We start from the raw sequence: 16776 nt of genomic DNA on the forward strand, positions 1-16776 counted from the left end.
TAATTATGAGCTGAAACATTACAAAACAGAAATGCAAAAAACTCGACAAAATCCAGATTTCTGTCATTACAAGTTACAACAATTAGAGAAATTTTCAATTGTTGTATACTCAGTGTCACAAAAAATTCACGGATTGCATATAGCTTTATATATAGTCCGTGCATTTTTGTGACACCTAGTTACCTTGTAATGATGCAAATCTGGATTTTTTCTGGATCAAATTCAAATCGGATAAACTCCGCCACCTATCGATAATAATGCGTACTAATTAAAGCAGGAAGTCAACCCTTTTTGAGTAGTTTCAATTCAAACTACCAAGTTACTTACCCTTTTTCAGTAGTTATTCGGAAAAAATTTTTCCCAGGCAGTTTGTGACATGAATAAACTTATATTCCTTATTTAATATAATTCTTAGTTTCAATCATTTGAAAATCTGTCGCTCATTTTTATCAATCCCCAATATAGATACGCCCCTGAATACACTTGTTATATGTTTTGCAAATATTACAAATGACAACACACAAAACTTTGTTAGTGTAATTATATATTTAGAAATTTATTTAGTAAATATCGATCTGTGAAATAACAACATTGATTTGTTTAAATTTATTGATATGATTGTTTTATTTTTAATAAAACTTTCTATCAGATCTTAGAATTTTATAAATAATGTTTAATCTGGTTTTATATATTTATTTTTTTTTAAATTTACATGAATTGGTAATAAAATATGTTTAATGTTTCCCATACGGATACGATATACTGTGTACATATTGCACGCTCATCGACCTAAAATTAGTTTTATTAAAGTATTGTAATTTATCTTCTGATCTGTTAGTTGTCAGTAATTGTAAATTGTAATACATTGTAATATTGTAACTGGTTTTGATGTTCTCAAATAACCTTCGTGTAACTTGTCGAATTTATTGCAAAATATAATGCGCTGATGGAGTAGATGACTGATATCGAATTTGCCACATTTAGTTGCAGAAACAAAACTCGGTCAAAGTTAGAAACGGTCAAAGTTAGAAAAACGGTCAAAGTTAGAAAAATTGGCTAAGACGGATTTGTATGCGGTTTTCGGCATTCGATTCGTTAGCATTTTAAATGGCATCAATTGCATTTTAAAAAAATGCAATTTGCATAAATATATGCATTTTATGATTGCATTTTTAATTAACCGTAAATATACTAAATTCACAATTCGGTTAAAAATGACGAAAATGATTCCAATGACTTGTTACACGGGGGTTTTGGAGGTCTTATATACGAATATCGCGTTAGAATTGGTTTCCGAGGTACCTGGTGTCTAGGGTAAATAGTATTTCCGTAGTCTCCTGGAGTTTTCGGAAAATCGAGTGACAAGTAGAGGTACTCTTGGCATCAGGTACCTTCAAGATCAATTCTGTCACGATATTCGAGCTCAGAGACTCCATAAACCCCCTGGGTAACGAGTTTGGACCCATTATATAACGAATTTCTCGAAAACTCCAGGAGACGACGAAGATACCGTTTACCCTGAGCATCAAGTACTTCGGAGACCAATTTCTTTTCGGTTTCTAGTCGGTTTACGATAAAATTTTGCTCGCAAAAGCTCGGGAAAACTTTTATTTGAAATACATTTTCGAAAAAAATATAAATTCAGCGCAAACTCAATATAAAAATTAAACCGATGTAAATAACTTTTTTTTTTCGATAAAAATTTAATGTCTAAATTCAAAGTATATTTTTCAAGGTTAATTGTGGTTAAGACAGGTACATATTAAATTTTGTTTGACCCGCGTGACCTTAATTATAATACTTTATATTTAATCAAAAATTGAAAAATACAATTATTCCAAAAGAAGTACCAATAATAGTTCGATTGACGCTAACAATTGACAACGTCAAAATTAACCTGGATCAGATCATATCCTTACAAAAACATGGTCATGTGAAAATCGATAGTACAATATGTCCCAGGAGTAACGGAAGCCTTGTTGCATCAGGTAGAAAATAAAATTCGAATACGAATTCCATTTTTGAGCCGATACACTGATATCAGCCCCTTCCGACACATCCACATACTTGCCAGTTTCTTACATCTTCAGTTTATTACTGTTCCCCCTATTCCCCCACTGGTCTTACCGCTGTAGCGCACTTCTGATTGGCTGCATATTTTAATTAATATCTAATTATTTGTGTATCGGATCAAAAAATGAAAGAGACTTTTCGTCTTAGAATATTATTTTCTACCTGATGCAACAAGGGCGCACTTCTGGGGCTCCCCTGTATATTACACAATATATAGCTGAAATGCATTCAATTCGTGTCCATTAATTTTAAGGCTCCGTGTGTTTTCAGTTCTAGATATAAAATTTGTAAATCATATCCTTCGCATAAGAGTTCTTACGGACGTTCTTATGTATAAAACAAAGAGGGGTTGTATATGTGTATCCATGAACAAAGTCTAGCCAGCCAGGCTCATCACTTGAAGTTGTATATATAAAATACCAATCACACACAGTAACACATAACCATAACACACGTTATACATTCCCTCTTTGTTTTATACATAAGAACGTACATAAAAACTCTTCTTACTTCATATATTTTATATGGCTAACGAGATAGCTTACAGAGTTTAACAAAAAATATGTGAACATGTGGGATGTTAAATTTTAAATATTAGTGTATCTGTATAACATAGCAGACAACAAATTCATTGATGAATCCAAAGTCCACTGAAATACCTCTCTCATGTCTGATGTTTTCAGTCTACATGACGTACGTATATACCTTTATGACAGTCAAAACTTAAAATGTGTTATTTATCTCTTAATATTATTCCCCGTTATTTTATATTAAAATATAAAGAAACAATTATTTATAAAAAAATTTAATTTATATTTTAACAAAAATTACATTTTATTCTTTACTTTAAAAAAAAATATTAACAATTACAGAAAAATAGTCTCATATAAGAACAGTTTAATTCTGAATTAAGAATACTAATAAATGAATATTTTGTACTTAAATAGAATAATGTTAAGTATATACAGAATGTCACAGAAAGATGAAGTAATCGCATCAAAACTCCGTACAATATTCCGTCTTGGAATTTGTAGGTGAAGGATAGGACATCAAACAAAAGTCTTAATCTGTGCCCATCTCTTTTCGCCGTTTTCTCTCCTCTTTACCTCAACATTTCATCTTTGTGTTCCTTGACGTCCTGTGCGTCTCTAGCACTACGCATTCCGATCCAACTCCTGGCGGGAATTATTACTCATCTTTCACATTCTTTGTTTTCCACTGATGGCACCGCAGATATTTATTGATACATTCTTGAACACCACACCACTTTTTCTCACGGAGAAAATTTTTGACATTTATTCGGAAAATCCACAGTTTTGTGGTAGGATCTGCAAGTTGATTATAGAATCTCGAACGCGTCCTTGGTTTGATTTATACGGCACTGAATTTCTTTGACGTTGATTATCTGTGGTTATGATGAATATAGAGCCTAAATATATGTTGAGACTAAGTTAAGGCAACAGGCAAAAATAACAGGTTCTAATTGGATACGTATTAATTGACCCAATGCTACTAGAGCACAGTTGAGAAGGGTGGTGGGACTTTTGACAGGACACTCTGGATTAAACTATCACCTTCGTAACATGGGGATCTCTAATGATCCCACTTGCAGAGCCTGTTTAGAGGACGACGAAACCTACATGTTATGTGCATCTGCAGATATCTGCAAGGCGTCATATTTAGAATGTTCATGTCCGAAACCTTGGATCCATCAATCCTGGGAGAGATTACGACGGAGAAGCTGTGAGTCTTCTGTGTGGCGTCTGGTCTCGACAGCTTCATCCGATTTTAATAGCGCCTCTTAACTTGAAGACGTCTTGTCTTTGGGTGACAGGTCATTCTCACGGAGAGCACAAAGGACTCTTGGTCTAGATGCTAGGGGCTCACCTTTTTGTTATTATCATTATTAATTGTCCCGCTGCGGTTGACTTTTCCTAGTTCTGTTTAACTAGAGTGGGCCAAATATTATTATAAAGACAGAGATCGGGACAGGTCATGTAGATTCTCGATTTGAATCACTCTCTCTAGAACACGAACAGAAAATTTCCGAGAGGGAATCAATCGACATTATGACTCTGTTTTGGAAAAGGGAGTGTGGGGAAATGTTTTGGACACTGTAGTCTGTACAATGTACACTTGATTGTAACTTTTTAAGAATGAGTACAAGCGAACTAAGAACTTAACTGATGATGAGTGTGTAATGTGTACGAGCAAAACACATATCAAAGTTGTATCGCACTACCTTGGAAGTTTATTTTTAGTATTCTATGTTTTTCATTATGTTTTTTATACGAGTAAACCGGTGTTTTTCAAAAGTTTTCTTTTAATAACTTCATCCGAGATTCCCAATTTGAAATAAAAGTCTTAGCTTGAGAAAACAGCAAAGTACAAATTTTTTTGATGCGTTTACTTTTCAAAATAAAAGTTTTAAAAAAATTAAAAATGCAATATCCGATTTTAAGAAAAATGTATTATTTTTTCAATCTCTGAGGGAATTCGTTTAGCTAACGCAGCTCCTGCGATACGAATTTTTTTTTTGTATTACGACACCAAATAGAAAGAATTTCATGAATATTAAACCCAAAATTTAACTTATTCAGTTTTATTTTAAATAAAATATTTAAAATTTGTATAAATTAGAGAGAATAATATAAGGAAATAAAAAAATCGTGAAACCACTGATTATGAAACACTGTTGTAATCTGCACATATAGAGTTCTTCCACTCATTGTGAACGCACTGTAATCTGTATTAAGACGTACTAACACGTGGTTTGTTGAATTCTGAATTCTTTAAATAACTTTTAAAACAAGTGCGCTTAAAAAAAGTCAGTGGCATGTAATCAGCAAATTTTTATTTTTAATAATACAATCTACAAATGGATTATTTATCATTTAGAGGTAGAGGATTTTACGATCCAAATAATTTTCGTTCGGTAAATAAATACAATATTTTTCGTTGCAATAATTTTATGGTGTGATTTTTGTTTTTCATTCTTAATTAGCATTTTAATAGCGTTGATTGCTTTTGATTACGCGTGATTGTGTAATTGCCAAGTTAGTATATTTTAAATATAATATTTAAAATTGCACTTATTCAATTTGACTGCAGTTTTCTTTGTAATTTTTTTGCAAGTGTGTGGGTTTTTCGTGCAAGTATTTTTTGATGTATTTGAATATTGATCGGATTTATGTGAGAAAATGTATTTGCCAGTTTGTTATTTATAATAAAGTAATTAATTTCAATTAAGTTTTGTAGTTTAATCAAATTTTTGAATTAATTATGGGTTTATCCAAATTTTGAATGTTTTGAATTTTTGCATGATTTTTATTGATTGAGATTTAAAATGGGTCTGTAAAGCTTGAAAAGTTAATGTTTTGTCATCATAAATTTCAGGATTGATGACGAAATTCTTAAAATAGTTGTTCAAATTCTTTAAAAAGTAAATTATTGTACCAGGTGTACCAAAAATGTGTTTCAAATACAGAATGTTTTTTTAAATATAAGTATCCTTTTGTCGAATTTAGTCGCTTTTCGAAAAGATCTTAACATTTTTATTTTTTAAAGTTTTCTTTTATCTCTACTTTTTTTTAACACTTGAATGAAAAACCAAACTTCAATACAAACAATTGACTGAGTTAATTGTTGAAATATCCTGTATAGAAAATGTTGAATATCAAGCCACACACTTTAAACCAACACAGTTATGGCGACCTATCGGTCGTCAGTTGAAGCTACCAGCAAATTTTCAACTCTCTATCTTTTCTCGTTTTGGAGAAAATGGGCAAAAAAATTGTGCCCTAATTTGCGCCCTAGCAGATAAACAGTGATGTTTACGAAAAAATGTTTCAAACAAAAGTGGTTTATTTTTTTATAAGGAACATTTTTTTTACATTTAACATTTTGTTCTATCTCCAACAGTTTACAAGATAAGTCCTACGGACCCAAAACCCACCTGGCCAATGTTGTTCTCACGGAAGGACAGCCGGAAATGGACTATTTAGGTGATTTTACGAACACCTATACCAAAATTTTCAATATTTCTAAGCGTTAAAAACTTGGGACTAAAATTAGTATACCTTGAATATATATTTCATATATACAGGGTATAAAAACGTAAATTTGGGTCTAAAACGATTCTATTTTCGAAAAAACATTCCAATTGAAAGCCCCCTTCTGTTATTCACATCCACGTAGGATGTGAGACCCCCTTCAAAAGTTTCAAGAAATTCCCTTGACTGACCCCCAGGTAAATATTTCACTTCTTTTGGCGTACTTTCAAAATTTTTGGGTAATTTTTCACCTTTTTTCCTTTTTCCAACATTTCACCTTTCTAAATCCTTCTTTTGAGCAATTAATTATCTTCAAAATGAACGAATTTCTAATCAAAATTTCTTTTTTACTTTCAGAATTTACTTGTAAATCGTGCACGAGAGAATTCCAACATCAAAAATATCTTACGGGTAGACGCTTTAAAAGCAAACAATTTTCTAACACGTAAATTCTGTCATATTGTACAAGCGTATCGATTGAAGAAATATGATTTTCCACAAGTATCCGATACCGTCTTACATGATGAACGGCTTCGTGAAGCATTACAAATGGCCACGACTAAAGATCTACAAGATATGGACAAAGCTGACGATGAAACATATCAGAAACAATTGAAGAAAAATGAAAATCGTGCTAAAACTATTTTGTATGATATGCGATCAACACTTTCTGATTTTCTTTTAAGGTAAATACAATTAAAATTACAATTGGTAACACTGGAGCTTCACAGCTCTTTGAGCTGTCACAATAGGGTATTTAACTCTACAGGGTGTTCCAGAACTAGTAGATATCCTTGCTGTATCAGATAGAAAATAAAATTCTATGACGAAAGTCCTCTTCCCAACTAACGTCATGACCACAGGGCAATATGACGCCCATTGCATCAATCGCTTTCGTCAAATCTCGCGCGAAATTTGAAAATGTAAAATTTAAATGTATTTTTATAGAATCCAATTCGGACACTTTTTAAAAATGGGAGTGTAATACCCTTTTAAAATGTTCTCCAGGAAACGATTTTAATATTTAAATACTTTATTTTTTAGGCTTACATCTTGGGTAATGTACAAAGTATTACCATGTTTTTTGAGCTCTGTAGTTGCTCATCCAGGACAAGTTGAAATGTTAAAAAAGGCAGCGGAATCTGGAGTTCCATTAATCTTTTTACCCTTACATCGATCTCATTTAGATTATATTTTGATTTCATTTATTTTATTGAATAATGATATTCGATCACCACTTGTGGCTGCTGGCGACAATTTACGAATTCCACTTTTTGGGTAAGTTTACTAAAAATAAACTCCTTGAAGCTCGGTATTTTAAAAAAAATGTGATTTTTAATTTTTATCCTCTAATTTTCAGCTTTCTACTTCGAGGTCTTGGTGCATTTTATATAAAAAGGCGCATTGATCCCGTTTTAGGACGTAAAGATATTGTTTATCGGGCTGTGTTACATACTTACATGATGGAAGCTCTCAGAGCTGGTCACAATATTGAATTCTTTATTGAAGGTGGTCGAACTCGAACGGGAAAACCATGCATGCCAAAAGGTAAGATACATTTTCGAAAATATTCTTCTGCGGCAATGTCCACCTCTTGCCACTAAGAGATGGACTCATTTGAGTCAGCCTTTCTTTTTCGGCAACTCCGACCCGAAGTCTGTTGGCGTCAAAGCACTCTTGCTGTTTTTAAACAACTCCAAAACCCACTTCTAAGTGTGTCCCACCCCAAGACAGTCACTCTAACTTAACTTATGCTAGAATGGTCACAAAGCTTGAACTCTTGTTAACATAGTTTCAAATCATTTTTGCAGGTGGAATTCTTAGCGTAATTGTGGATGCATACATGGATGGAACAATTGAAGATGCATTACTTGTACCTGTTAGTATAAATTATGAACGATTAGTTGATGGAAATTTCGTTCGTGAACAGTTAGGACAACCAAAACAAATGGAATCATTAGGTTCCGCATTAAAAGCAATCTGGAGTGTTTTAAATTCAAATTATGGAATGATGAGAATTGATTTTAATCAACCGTTTTCAATAAAAGAATTAATTAAAACGTTCCACATACCATCAAGAAGTCCAACACCTGAAGAGAAAGAAATCGTTAGTAATGGCACAGTACCGCCATTGTTTAAAAAACCAAAATTAGTGTCACAACCATCTACAGCTAGTTTATACGGTACTGACGTCGTTGAAGAAAAACATCGTAAACTTGTGGATAGTATCGCAAGACATGTTATTTACGGTAAGTCGATTTATTTTTGCAATAACTTATTTTTAGGTCGGATTATTTTAAGCCAAATTCGAAGATTGCCGAGAGGATGAGAGAATTTATCAAAAGGGTTTTGTTATATACCTTTTTGGTAAATTTGAAAAGCCAAAACAAATTGTAAGGAGGAAAATTCTGAGATAATGTTTTGTCGATCAGAGGTTGGCAAAACATTTCATTTTATTTCAATGAGTTACTTCATAGTTACCTTTTGTCCAATATAGAAACCATATTTGGGGATATGGTGTGGAAATTTGATTAAAATTAAATTCTTTTTTCTTACAGATTGTACGCAAGCAACTGCTATTATGTCAACGAATGCTGTTGCTTTCCTATTGTTAAATCGGTTTAGAGATGGATGTACAATGGATCAATTAGTTGTTGCTTTAGATAAATTACGTGCAGAAGTTGATTGGGCTGGACGAGATTTAGGTTTTAGTGGAGATTCTTTAGATGTTGTCAATCATGCTGTAAGTATAGATTTTCTTCGATCAAGATTGTTTTTAAAACAAGTGTGGATGTACAATTAAAAAATTATTGGGTCCAGTGACAGGTTTAAGGTTGTTATGAAAGAGGGAAGGTGGTATTATTTCCCCTTTCACTGTGGCCTATGTATGGAGGGTAGACGTAAGGAGGGCAAAGAACTTGTTTGATGTGAACTTCTCCGTCCTTCTCTAAACAACTTACTTAGATCTTTATCTTACTCTTATTACTTTCTTTTAAAACCTACACTTTTGCTATTTCGAAGAGTTTTAATAATTAAAAAAAATTTAATTTCGTGGAAAGTTCAAATGTGTTCAAACAAAATTATTTTGTATTTAAATTAATAAAAAAATTTCAATTACCTATCATTATATTTAACAAGATTTTTTGACAATACAATGCCATATCTTCAACAACTGTGTAACGTTGCCAAGCGCGTAATATAATCATATGAAATTTCATTCATTTTGTGATAATTTTTGTTAAATTTTTTTTTAAATTAGAATGTTTTGTGCAGCTGTCATTTCTGGGTCTCGAGTCATGCACCTTAAACAAGCGTGTTTACCGTCGTTTCCCTGTTTTACAATATAATAACCCGTCTTAAACTAGTAACTTTAACATCGTTTTTCAAGAAAACCAAGAACTGGAATAACTAGACTTTCTTTATTAAAAGAATTGGCTGTCAATTTTTTGAAAGTTTATCTTTAAATAGAATTTTTTTCATAACAACCTTAAAACTATTTGAGTATAATAAACTCTTTTGTAATAATTTAACATAATTTGTTTGTTTCAGTTGGATGTGTTAGGTCCAGCATTAGTACGTCGTGACAAAACACAAAATACAATATTACCTGTATGTATGCTTCCAAACGTGATTGAACTAGCCTACTACAGTAATGGAATGATGAGTTTCTATGTGGTCGATGCAATTATTGCAACCGCTTTATTCACATTATTACCAGATGTGACGTGCTCTAGTCAATTATCTGAAGATGATATTATTGAACGTTCCAAAGAATTATGTGACCTTTTAAAATATGAATTTATTATCAATAAGCCATGCCAAACAATTGAATCAGTTATCGCTGATGGTATCGATAATTTAAAGAATAAAGAAATTTTAACACAAAAAGAGGTAAGGAAGATATTTTAATTATATTTATTTATCGGTTCAGTAAATTTTAAAATCAATACGGTCCAAGAATTTGGGGCTAGGTTAATTTGACTTGATTTATCTTGATCACACAGACACAGGAACATTCCAGGGAATCATGAAGCCGACGAGCTTCATGATTCATTTTTTTTCTTTTATTTAATTTGGAATTTTTGTTATAGATTTTATACACCGAAGACGAAAAATGGAGTCAACGAGTTGCAAAAACATTTGACGATGACGATAGTTCGTCTGGTGACGATGCTGCTCCACCTAAAATAAATGAACCTAACTTACAATTTAATTCAAACACAACGACTTTACAGCATTTATGTTTCTTACGTGGTTTAATACGGCCCTTAATTGAAGCGTACTATATTACGGGTACCGTTTTACATAAATTGGTTGATCGAAATGTTACAGAAAAAGAATTAGTACTCGATATTATGGAAGAAATTAAAAAAGAATTACATCTTGGATCCTTGAGTTACAGTAAGTTTCATTTTTTTATATTTTATTTTGATTTATAAATGAGGAGGAGGGGATACATCCCTACTTTAATGGAACCATTTAGTTTTTTTCGGTGGATTTGGAAATGTGATCAAGAAAAGATTTTGTAAAAGTCGGGGAACAGTGAAAGTTCCTCTGTCAAAACTTCCAAGTTTCTTTCTCAAAGTGTCTGAAATTATTGTTAATCTAGCTGTTTTTCACGGCTTCGCTCGCGATAGTGATTCATTTCAATTAATTCACTATATGATTCATTTAGTAAAATATTGATTCATTTAGAAAACGTACCTTTTCCTCACTCACTCCCTCTACAACACTTGCAATATAGCCTCCCTTGAACAATAAAGCAGGCGGCTTTCACCCACGGAGACGCCCGCTTGCCTCCACGGCCAGCCATGACCCCTTCATCTCAATAAAAAAATCGTTTATCGTTTGCGATGATAATTTTAAAGTTTTCGATTTTTACCATATTGTTTCATGAAATTTCACGTCAAAAACGAAAAACTGCATCTTATAAGCATATATAGAAGAAAGGAGGTAATTTTGAGTGTGCTTTTCCCATTTTCGGGAAGTTGCGGCGTATATCTTCGTCGAATGAAAAAAATCACATCATTTTAGCGTGAATAAAAGTAAAAAAGACAGTTATCGTAATGTTTTTCCTATTTTCCTTTATTTTAACACCTTAAAGTTTTATTTTCGCGACAACTATCATAACTAACTATCATATGTCATTTCCCAAGGTCCCATCTATCTCTAAACCGAAAATCCTCATTTGTTTTTACGGTTTATGCGTGAAAAATTAACAAACAGACATACAGAGTTACTTTCACATTTATAATATTAGTTAGGATAAAAATACATTTGAAAATTTAAAAAAAATCGAACTTAGCCTAAAATTTTATCTTCTAATAATCTGAGTTTTAAATTTTAGTGTGGGTCCATAAATTTACTTTCATAATATCCTGGTCGATCCAGGAAATTTCAGCTTTGAACAATTATTAATATACTTCCATTTTTGTTCCAGGTGAAAGTTTATCAGTTGATCCAGTACGAAATTGTTTAAAATTACTACAACATTGGCAAGTGCTCGAAAGTCATACACAAGATAAAATACGAATGTACTATTTATCAGAACATTATGATGATAACGAATCATTAAAACCAATTTTAATCAAATTATGTCGATTCAAAACGCCATTAAATAATAATAAGTGAATGAAAAAAGCTTACAAATTTTTAAAAACAATAAGAATTAAAAAACAATTTGCATTGGTATCAAAAGAAAAACACAAAGAGAAAAAAAAAACGAAAAGATATTTTTGTTACTAGAAACATATTTGCTGTGATAATTATTGATAGTTGTTTAATTTTGTCTCTATTAAGTTACCAATTTTAATTAAAAAAAGAATGGATAAAAGGGAATGGGGAACTTGCAGGAATCGGATAATAAAAAATTGACTTTTTAATTAAAAATTTTAAGTAAATTTCAGCAAAATTCGACCTACAGGTGTTTTTTTAAGTTGACATAGGCTTGAAACTAGAAAAATTAAAAAAACCTCGAGAAAAAATGTTGGGTGTATAGGAGTTTTTATACAGGGTCTTTCATCAAAGCTTTCAAAAGAGGTGTACGTCTTACAGCCGTCTTATTTTGGGTGAGCTATTCGCCCTACAGCACCAATGCCACCATTGAAGCTCGGAATTAGTTTTATTAAACGTTCAACCAGTCTTTGTTACTCAATTTTTCGAATTTTTCTCGAGATTTATTGCGCATAGGCAAATTTTTTCTTTAAAGACTGATGTAAATAAAAAAATGATGGAACCAAAATAAAAAAGGAATTTTATGCCACCATCAATTAAGTAAATTTCGGTAACCTTATGCTTTTACCTAATTTTATTTTAATGAAAGCTTGTGTTGGAAATTTTGATTTTTAAATGGTTTTTACAGGGTGGTCGATCAAAGTGGTGTAAAAATACATTTTTTGACTACTTTGGTATTGGACTGAATCCAAAAAGAAACTAGAATTCATGCAAGTTCCTCATTAAATGTGCTTAATAACGACATTAAATAAACATTAAAAGGCTGTTTTAAGCCTTTTTTATTTCTTATACTATTTGAAAGAATTTTTGTTGTTTAGTTATTTTTCATAAATATTTTTATTTTTTAATTTGTGCATCCATTAATTATTTTTGTGACACATAAGACAGACAGGGTGGCGATCGAACTGAAGAACCTGGAAATACCCGAGAATTTTAATATCGACCAGGGCAGTTGAATTATCATCGCCATTTGGCGGGATTTATCGAATTTCGGTAACAATTCGATTGTCACCCCGTAAAAAGAAGCATGTGCCTTGAACAAAATCAATGTTCAATAAATAATAAAAACGACAATTTATTACATAAAAAAGAAAAATTAGAATTAATTAATTATAGGACTGTAGAATTTATTTTGGATTATTAAAAAACAGAAAAACCATCAAAAAATAATCGTTCATTCGGTTAGGATTGTACGTACTATATATATATTTACAAATAATGTATCCTTATTTTTATGATCTAATGAATATTTAAGAAATGAAAATAGTTTTTTTTTTTAATTTTAAAAGATTTGTTCCTAATGAAATCCTTGAGAGAAACGATGGAATAGTTATGGGGGTTATTTGCAAGAGGGTAAAAATCTATTTCTTCTTGGGCTATGCTAGATTAGACTAGAGTAGCTGTCCTGGGGTGAGATTATGGAGGGTAGAGCCAAAGAGAACCATCTCCGTGTATGAAAAAGAAGCCTTCAAATTGGTGGTTCCACGTTAGCAAGTGATATATTTGCTGCTGTAGCAAAAAAAGTAAGTTTTAAAAGAAGTGCTCAAATTAATAAGAGTAAGATAATGATCTAAACAAGTTATTAGAAAAGGCAGTGTCCCAGTATCCTGTAATAACCATAATGACTTTACTTATAGAGGCCCTTTGAAGAGTGATAAGATTCTTTATTAAAGAACAGCCTACAGTTCACAAAAGGAGCTCCCGGAATTTCTAGCAAGCTCGCCAGGGGCATTAATATATATTTTTTTGTAGAAAAAGATCGTTTATCACGTAAAAGTAAAAATCGAATTTTATAGAAGACAGTGGAAGGATGCCACAGTTTGGTAAACGGGCTCAACTATGAAGCCTTAGGCTTTCTGTAAAGCTTTTTCTAACCGTTCCCAAAATGTTCTTCGTAACGTTCTGATCAAAAGCTCTCACGACCACAAAATTTTTTAACGGGTAGTTTTCAAGCTACGAGCAAATATTCACTCACTCAGCGGAATCCTTTGAGATTTTGTCAAGCTCGATGCTCATTGATTGATCAATTCGATTTAGAGTTAGTTCCCTCACATAAAAGGTCTCAAACTTACATCTTTCATTTTTTTTAATCAGAAGTTTTAATTTTTAATAGCGAAACACCTTTTTTAGAATTTTTCCGTTCTTAATAGACAATAAGACATCTTTGTAGCTCTAACCATAGATGTGTATAGAAAATATAGATGGCTTACCTATTCTAGGAGATATATAAAATAAATCAATTTACAAAAGAGTGCAATTTTTATATTTCTGGCAATTTATTTTTCAAACCAAAAAGTTATTTATTTTATGGGTGAAAAACTATTAGTCATTTAGAGTAAAAATGAGGTTGTCAGCGTAAAAGTGGCCTTTATATACATATATATGAAAAAGTGAGAGTTAGGCCGCTTTTGTGCTGAGAGCCTTACGTAAATTTGTAGACTGTTGGAAATATTGTAATAAAATAAAAGTTGTAATATACATAAATTTATTTACAATAATAATAAAATATTACATTTTTTTCATAATAAACTTTGAATTGTTTTTAATAAACTTTCTGGTGTTGGTTTCTCAGCAAATCCACTTAATTCCCATCCAATTTTTGTTATTTCCTCGGCTGTTGTCGGTCCAATTGCAATAAACTAAAATTATGAATTAGTTTAAATTGGAACTACTCAAATCGATCCGTTTAAATAATACACTAATAATTAAATATAAAAGATGAAGGGATGTTATTTAATTAGGACCTTGGTTGAACTAGACAAGGTATGCTCGATGTAGGACGAGTTTTGGTTCAGTAGGTGCAAAAAACATGAATACGTTTGTGTGAACAATCCTTGTGTGAAAAATAGTTCTTGACAATGAATAAATAATTAATGATTAATGAACTTTTTCCGCCTCAGATTTTTTCAATTTTTAATTTGTAAACAAAACATTGACCAATTTGACAGCTTAAATGGAATGATGAAGGCGCTGAGTGCCTACAAAGAGATTCTTGAACTAGAACAAATTTGCAATTTTCTCATATATAATTATGTGGGATTTTCTTTCGCTAAGGGTTCGCTATCGACTTATAAACTAATAACGGGCCGGAAAAATGATGAAACTTAATACTTACAAGCGTACTAGTTTCGTTGCTATTTCATAAAACGTATTATTATATGTCTAAAATTAAAATATAGACTTATATCTTTAAAATGAGTACCTTAAAGTACAAAAATATTTGTAATTGGTCAATCTACGGACGTTTGAAACCAAGCACTTCGCGCCGATCTTATGCATTACTATTTTTGTTTACAATTTTAATCATATCTCCGAATCTATTGGTCGTATCAAGACGAATAAAAAAAGAAAATATTTGCTTTTACATGTAGAATAATACGGTACGATTTGTAAACTAAATTTTCAATAATTTAAAAGCTATAGCCGTATAAACAATTTATTTGTTTATAACAAATTTCCCTCCACTTTGAGCTATGAGCAAGCTGGAAATTCAGATTCAGCGGGTCAAAATACGTCGATACAAAATACAATACACTCCTTGTTCGGTAGGACCTGTAAATGTTTACAAAACATACTCAGCGCCTACACTATAAATAAATAAGTAATATGGCGCTGACTGGGTATCGTGCAAGAGCGTGAGAGAATGTCCCCATCCTACTCCTACCTACAAAAGAGCATACCTTGTCTAGTCCTACCAAGATTAGGACCAATTTCTAGATAATAAATAAATTTAATATTTCGGCTTAGTTTACATACTTTTAGTGAGTGTTGAATTCCAAGTCGCTCTATAATATTCTTTGTCGATTGTACTCCCGAAGGACTGAAATAAACGAAAACTTCAGGAATTCGAGTAAAATTTTCGGTAATTTTACCAAATTCCGTTTCAATATCAGGATTTTTAATTGTTTCATATATTGTCACTTCCTCTAAATGAATATCTTCCTTTTGTAATTCCGTTTTCAGCACATCCCGTTTAATATTTCCACAGGGAAATAAAAACGGTTGTTTTGTTCCACTTACATCTGGGAAAAAAATGAAACTCTCGAATCTTTTTCCATGAAATTGGATTAAAATATAACTTACCCGATATAATTATTTTTGCTAAATTAATAGCATTACCACTTTCTTGACCCGAACAATTCAATCCTAATAAATTCAACGCTAACGATTGACTTTTCTCTCCAATTACATAATTCTGTTTATCTTTCCATTTGGACATTAACGATTCATTTTGTATTGCTTCGTGGCAAGCAAATATTGCTCTAGGGCTAGTAAAAATTACACCTGTAAATATTATAGCTCAAAATAGTATGATAATTTCTATTTTAATAAAAATTTACCATGATAATCGTCCGATTTGGTCAGTTTTTCACTTAATATATCTAAATTTTTATAAACAAACACTAAGACCTTTAAAAATTTTACAATTAAATTATTCTTTGTTAAATATTCTACATAATTATCATTCTCGACTGAATCATCTTGTGATTTTAATATTAAGATTTCTTTACAAATGACTTTCATTTTGAATTTGAATTTTTTCTCATTTTTTCTTAGCCAATTACAGAGAAGGCGATTTTTAAATGTCAAAATTGTGAGGAGCCACTTTTTAAATGTCAAATTTCGATTTCCACAGAATTTGGGTTGAACTTTGTACTGAATAGTACGGGTGATAACTCCATAGAGGGATTTAGTGTAAAAAAGCAATGTAAGCGATCTAGTGTTGGGAATTTGAACGTACTGTTATTGAATTCAATCATAAGTTTTCAGTTCGATAATTTCTCAATAGATGTCAGTATCAGCGTCGCTGAAGTCTTTTCTGAATACAATCCGAACATGTTCTTCTAATAAATATTTCGAATGATGATCTTTACTTAAAAATAATGTTTCTTTCTCGAGTTCTTCGATTTGCCACGAT

The 16776-nt window shown here is 31.6% G+C and overlaps 2 protein-coding genes across 5 annotated transcripts in view; one reads left to right on the forward strand and one right to left on the reverse strand.

The window, feature by feature from the left end:
• LOC123305323 (glycerol-3-phosphate acyltransferase 1, mitochondrial) overlaps positions 1-13251 on the forward strand; it is a 60654-nt gene extending 47403 nt beyond the window's left edge. For 3 of the 4 annotated variants that reach the window (XM_044887205.1, XM_044887127.1, XM_044887048.1), the window contains exons 4-11: positions 6483-6811; positions 7170-7403; positions 7486-7673; positions 7937-8374; positions 8684-8868; positions 9675-10016; positions 10217-10526; positions 11566-13251. In XM_044887205.1, the coding sequence (XP_044743140.1) occupies positions 6483-6811; positions 7170-7403; positions 7486-7673; positions 7937-8374; positions 8684-8868; positions 9675-10016; positions 10217-10526; positions 11566-11756 (2217 nt within the window). In that variant the 3' untranslated portion in view covers positions 11757-13251. The remainder of the gene's footprint in view (positions 1-6482; positions 6812-7169; positions 7404-7485; positions 7674-7936; positions 8375-8683; positions 8869-9674; positions 10017-10216; positions 10527-11565) is intronic. The other variant, XM_044887287.1, reaches the window with a different exon arrangement.
• A 1141-nt stretch (positions 13252-14392) lies between these two features.
• Positions 14393-16443, reverse strand: LOC123305595 (uroporphyrinogen-III synthase-like; the record flags this gene model as incomplete). Its single annotated transcript, XM_044887401.1, has 4 exons — positions 16199-16443; positions 15942-16142; positions 15615-15880; positions 14393-14497 (listed from the first exon to the last, which is right to left on the reverse strand). Coding segments are annotated over exons 1-4 (756 nt in total), but the record flags the coding sequence as incomplete, so codon positions are not given.
• Positions 16444-16776: the final 333 nt, after the last annotated feature.

Source organism: Chrysoperla carnea, chromosome 1 (assembly GCF_905475395.1).
Source record: "Chrysoperla carnea chromosome 1, inChrCarn1.1, whole genome shotgun sequence".
In the NCBI taxonomy this organism is placed as follows: domain Eukaryota; kingdom Metazoa; phylum Arthropoda; class Insecta; order Neuroptera; family Chrysopidae; genus Chrysoperla; species Chrysoperla carnea.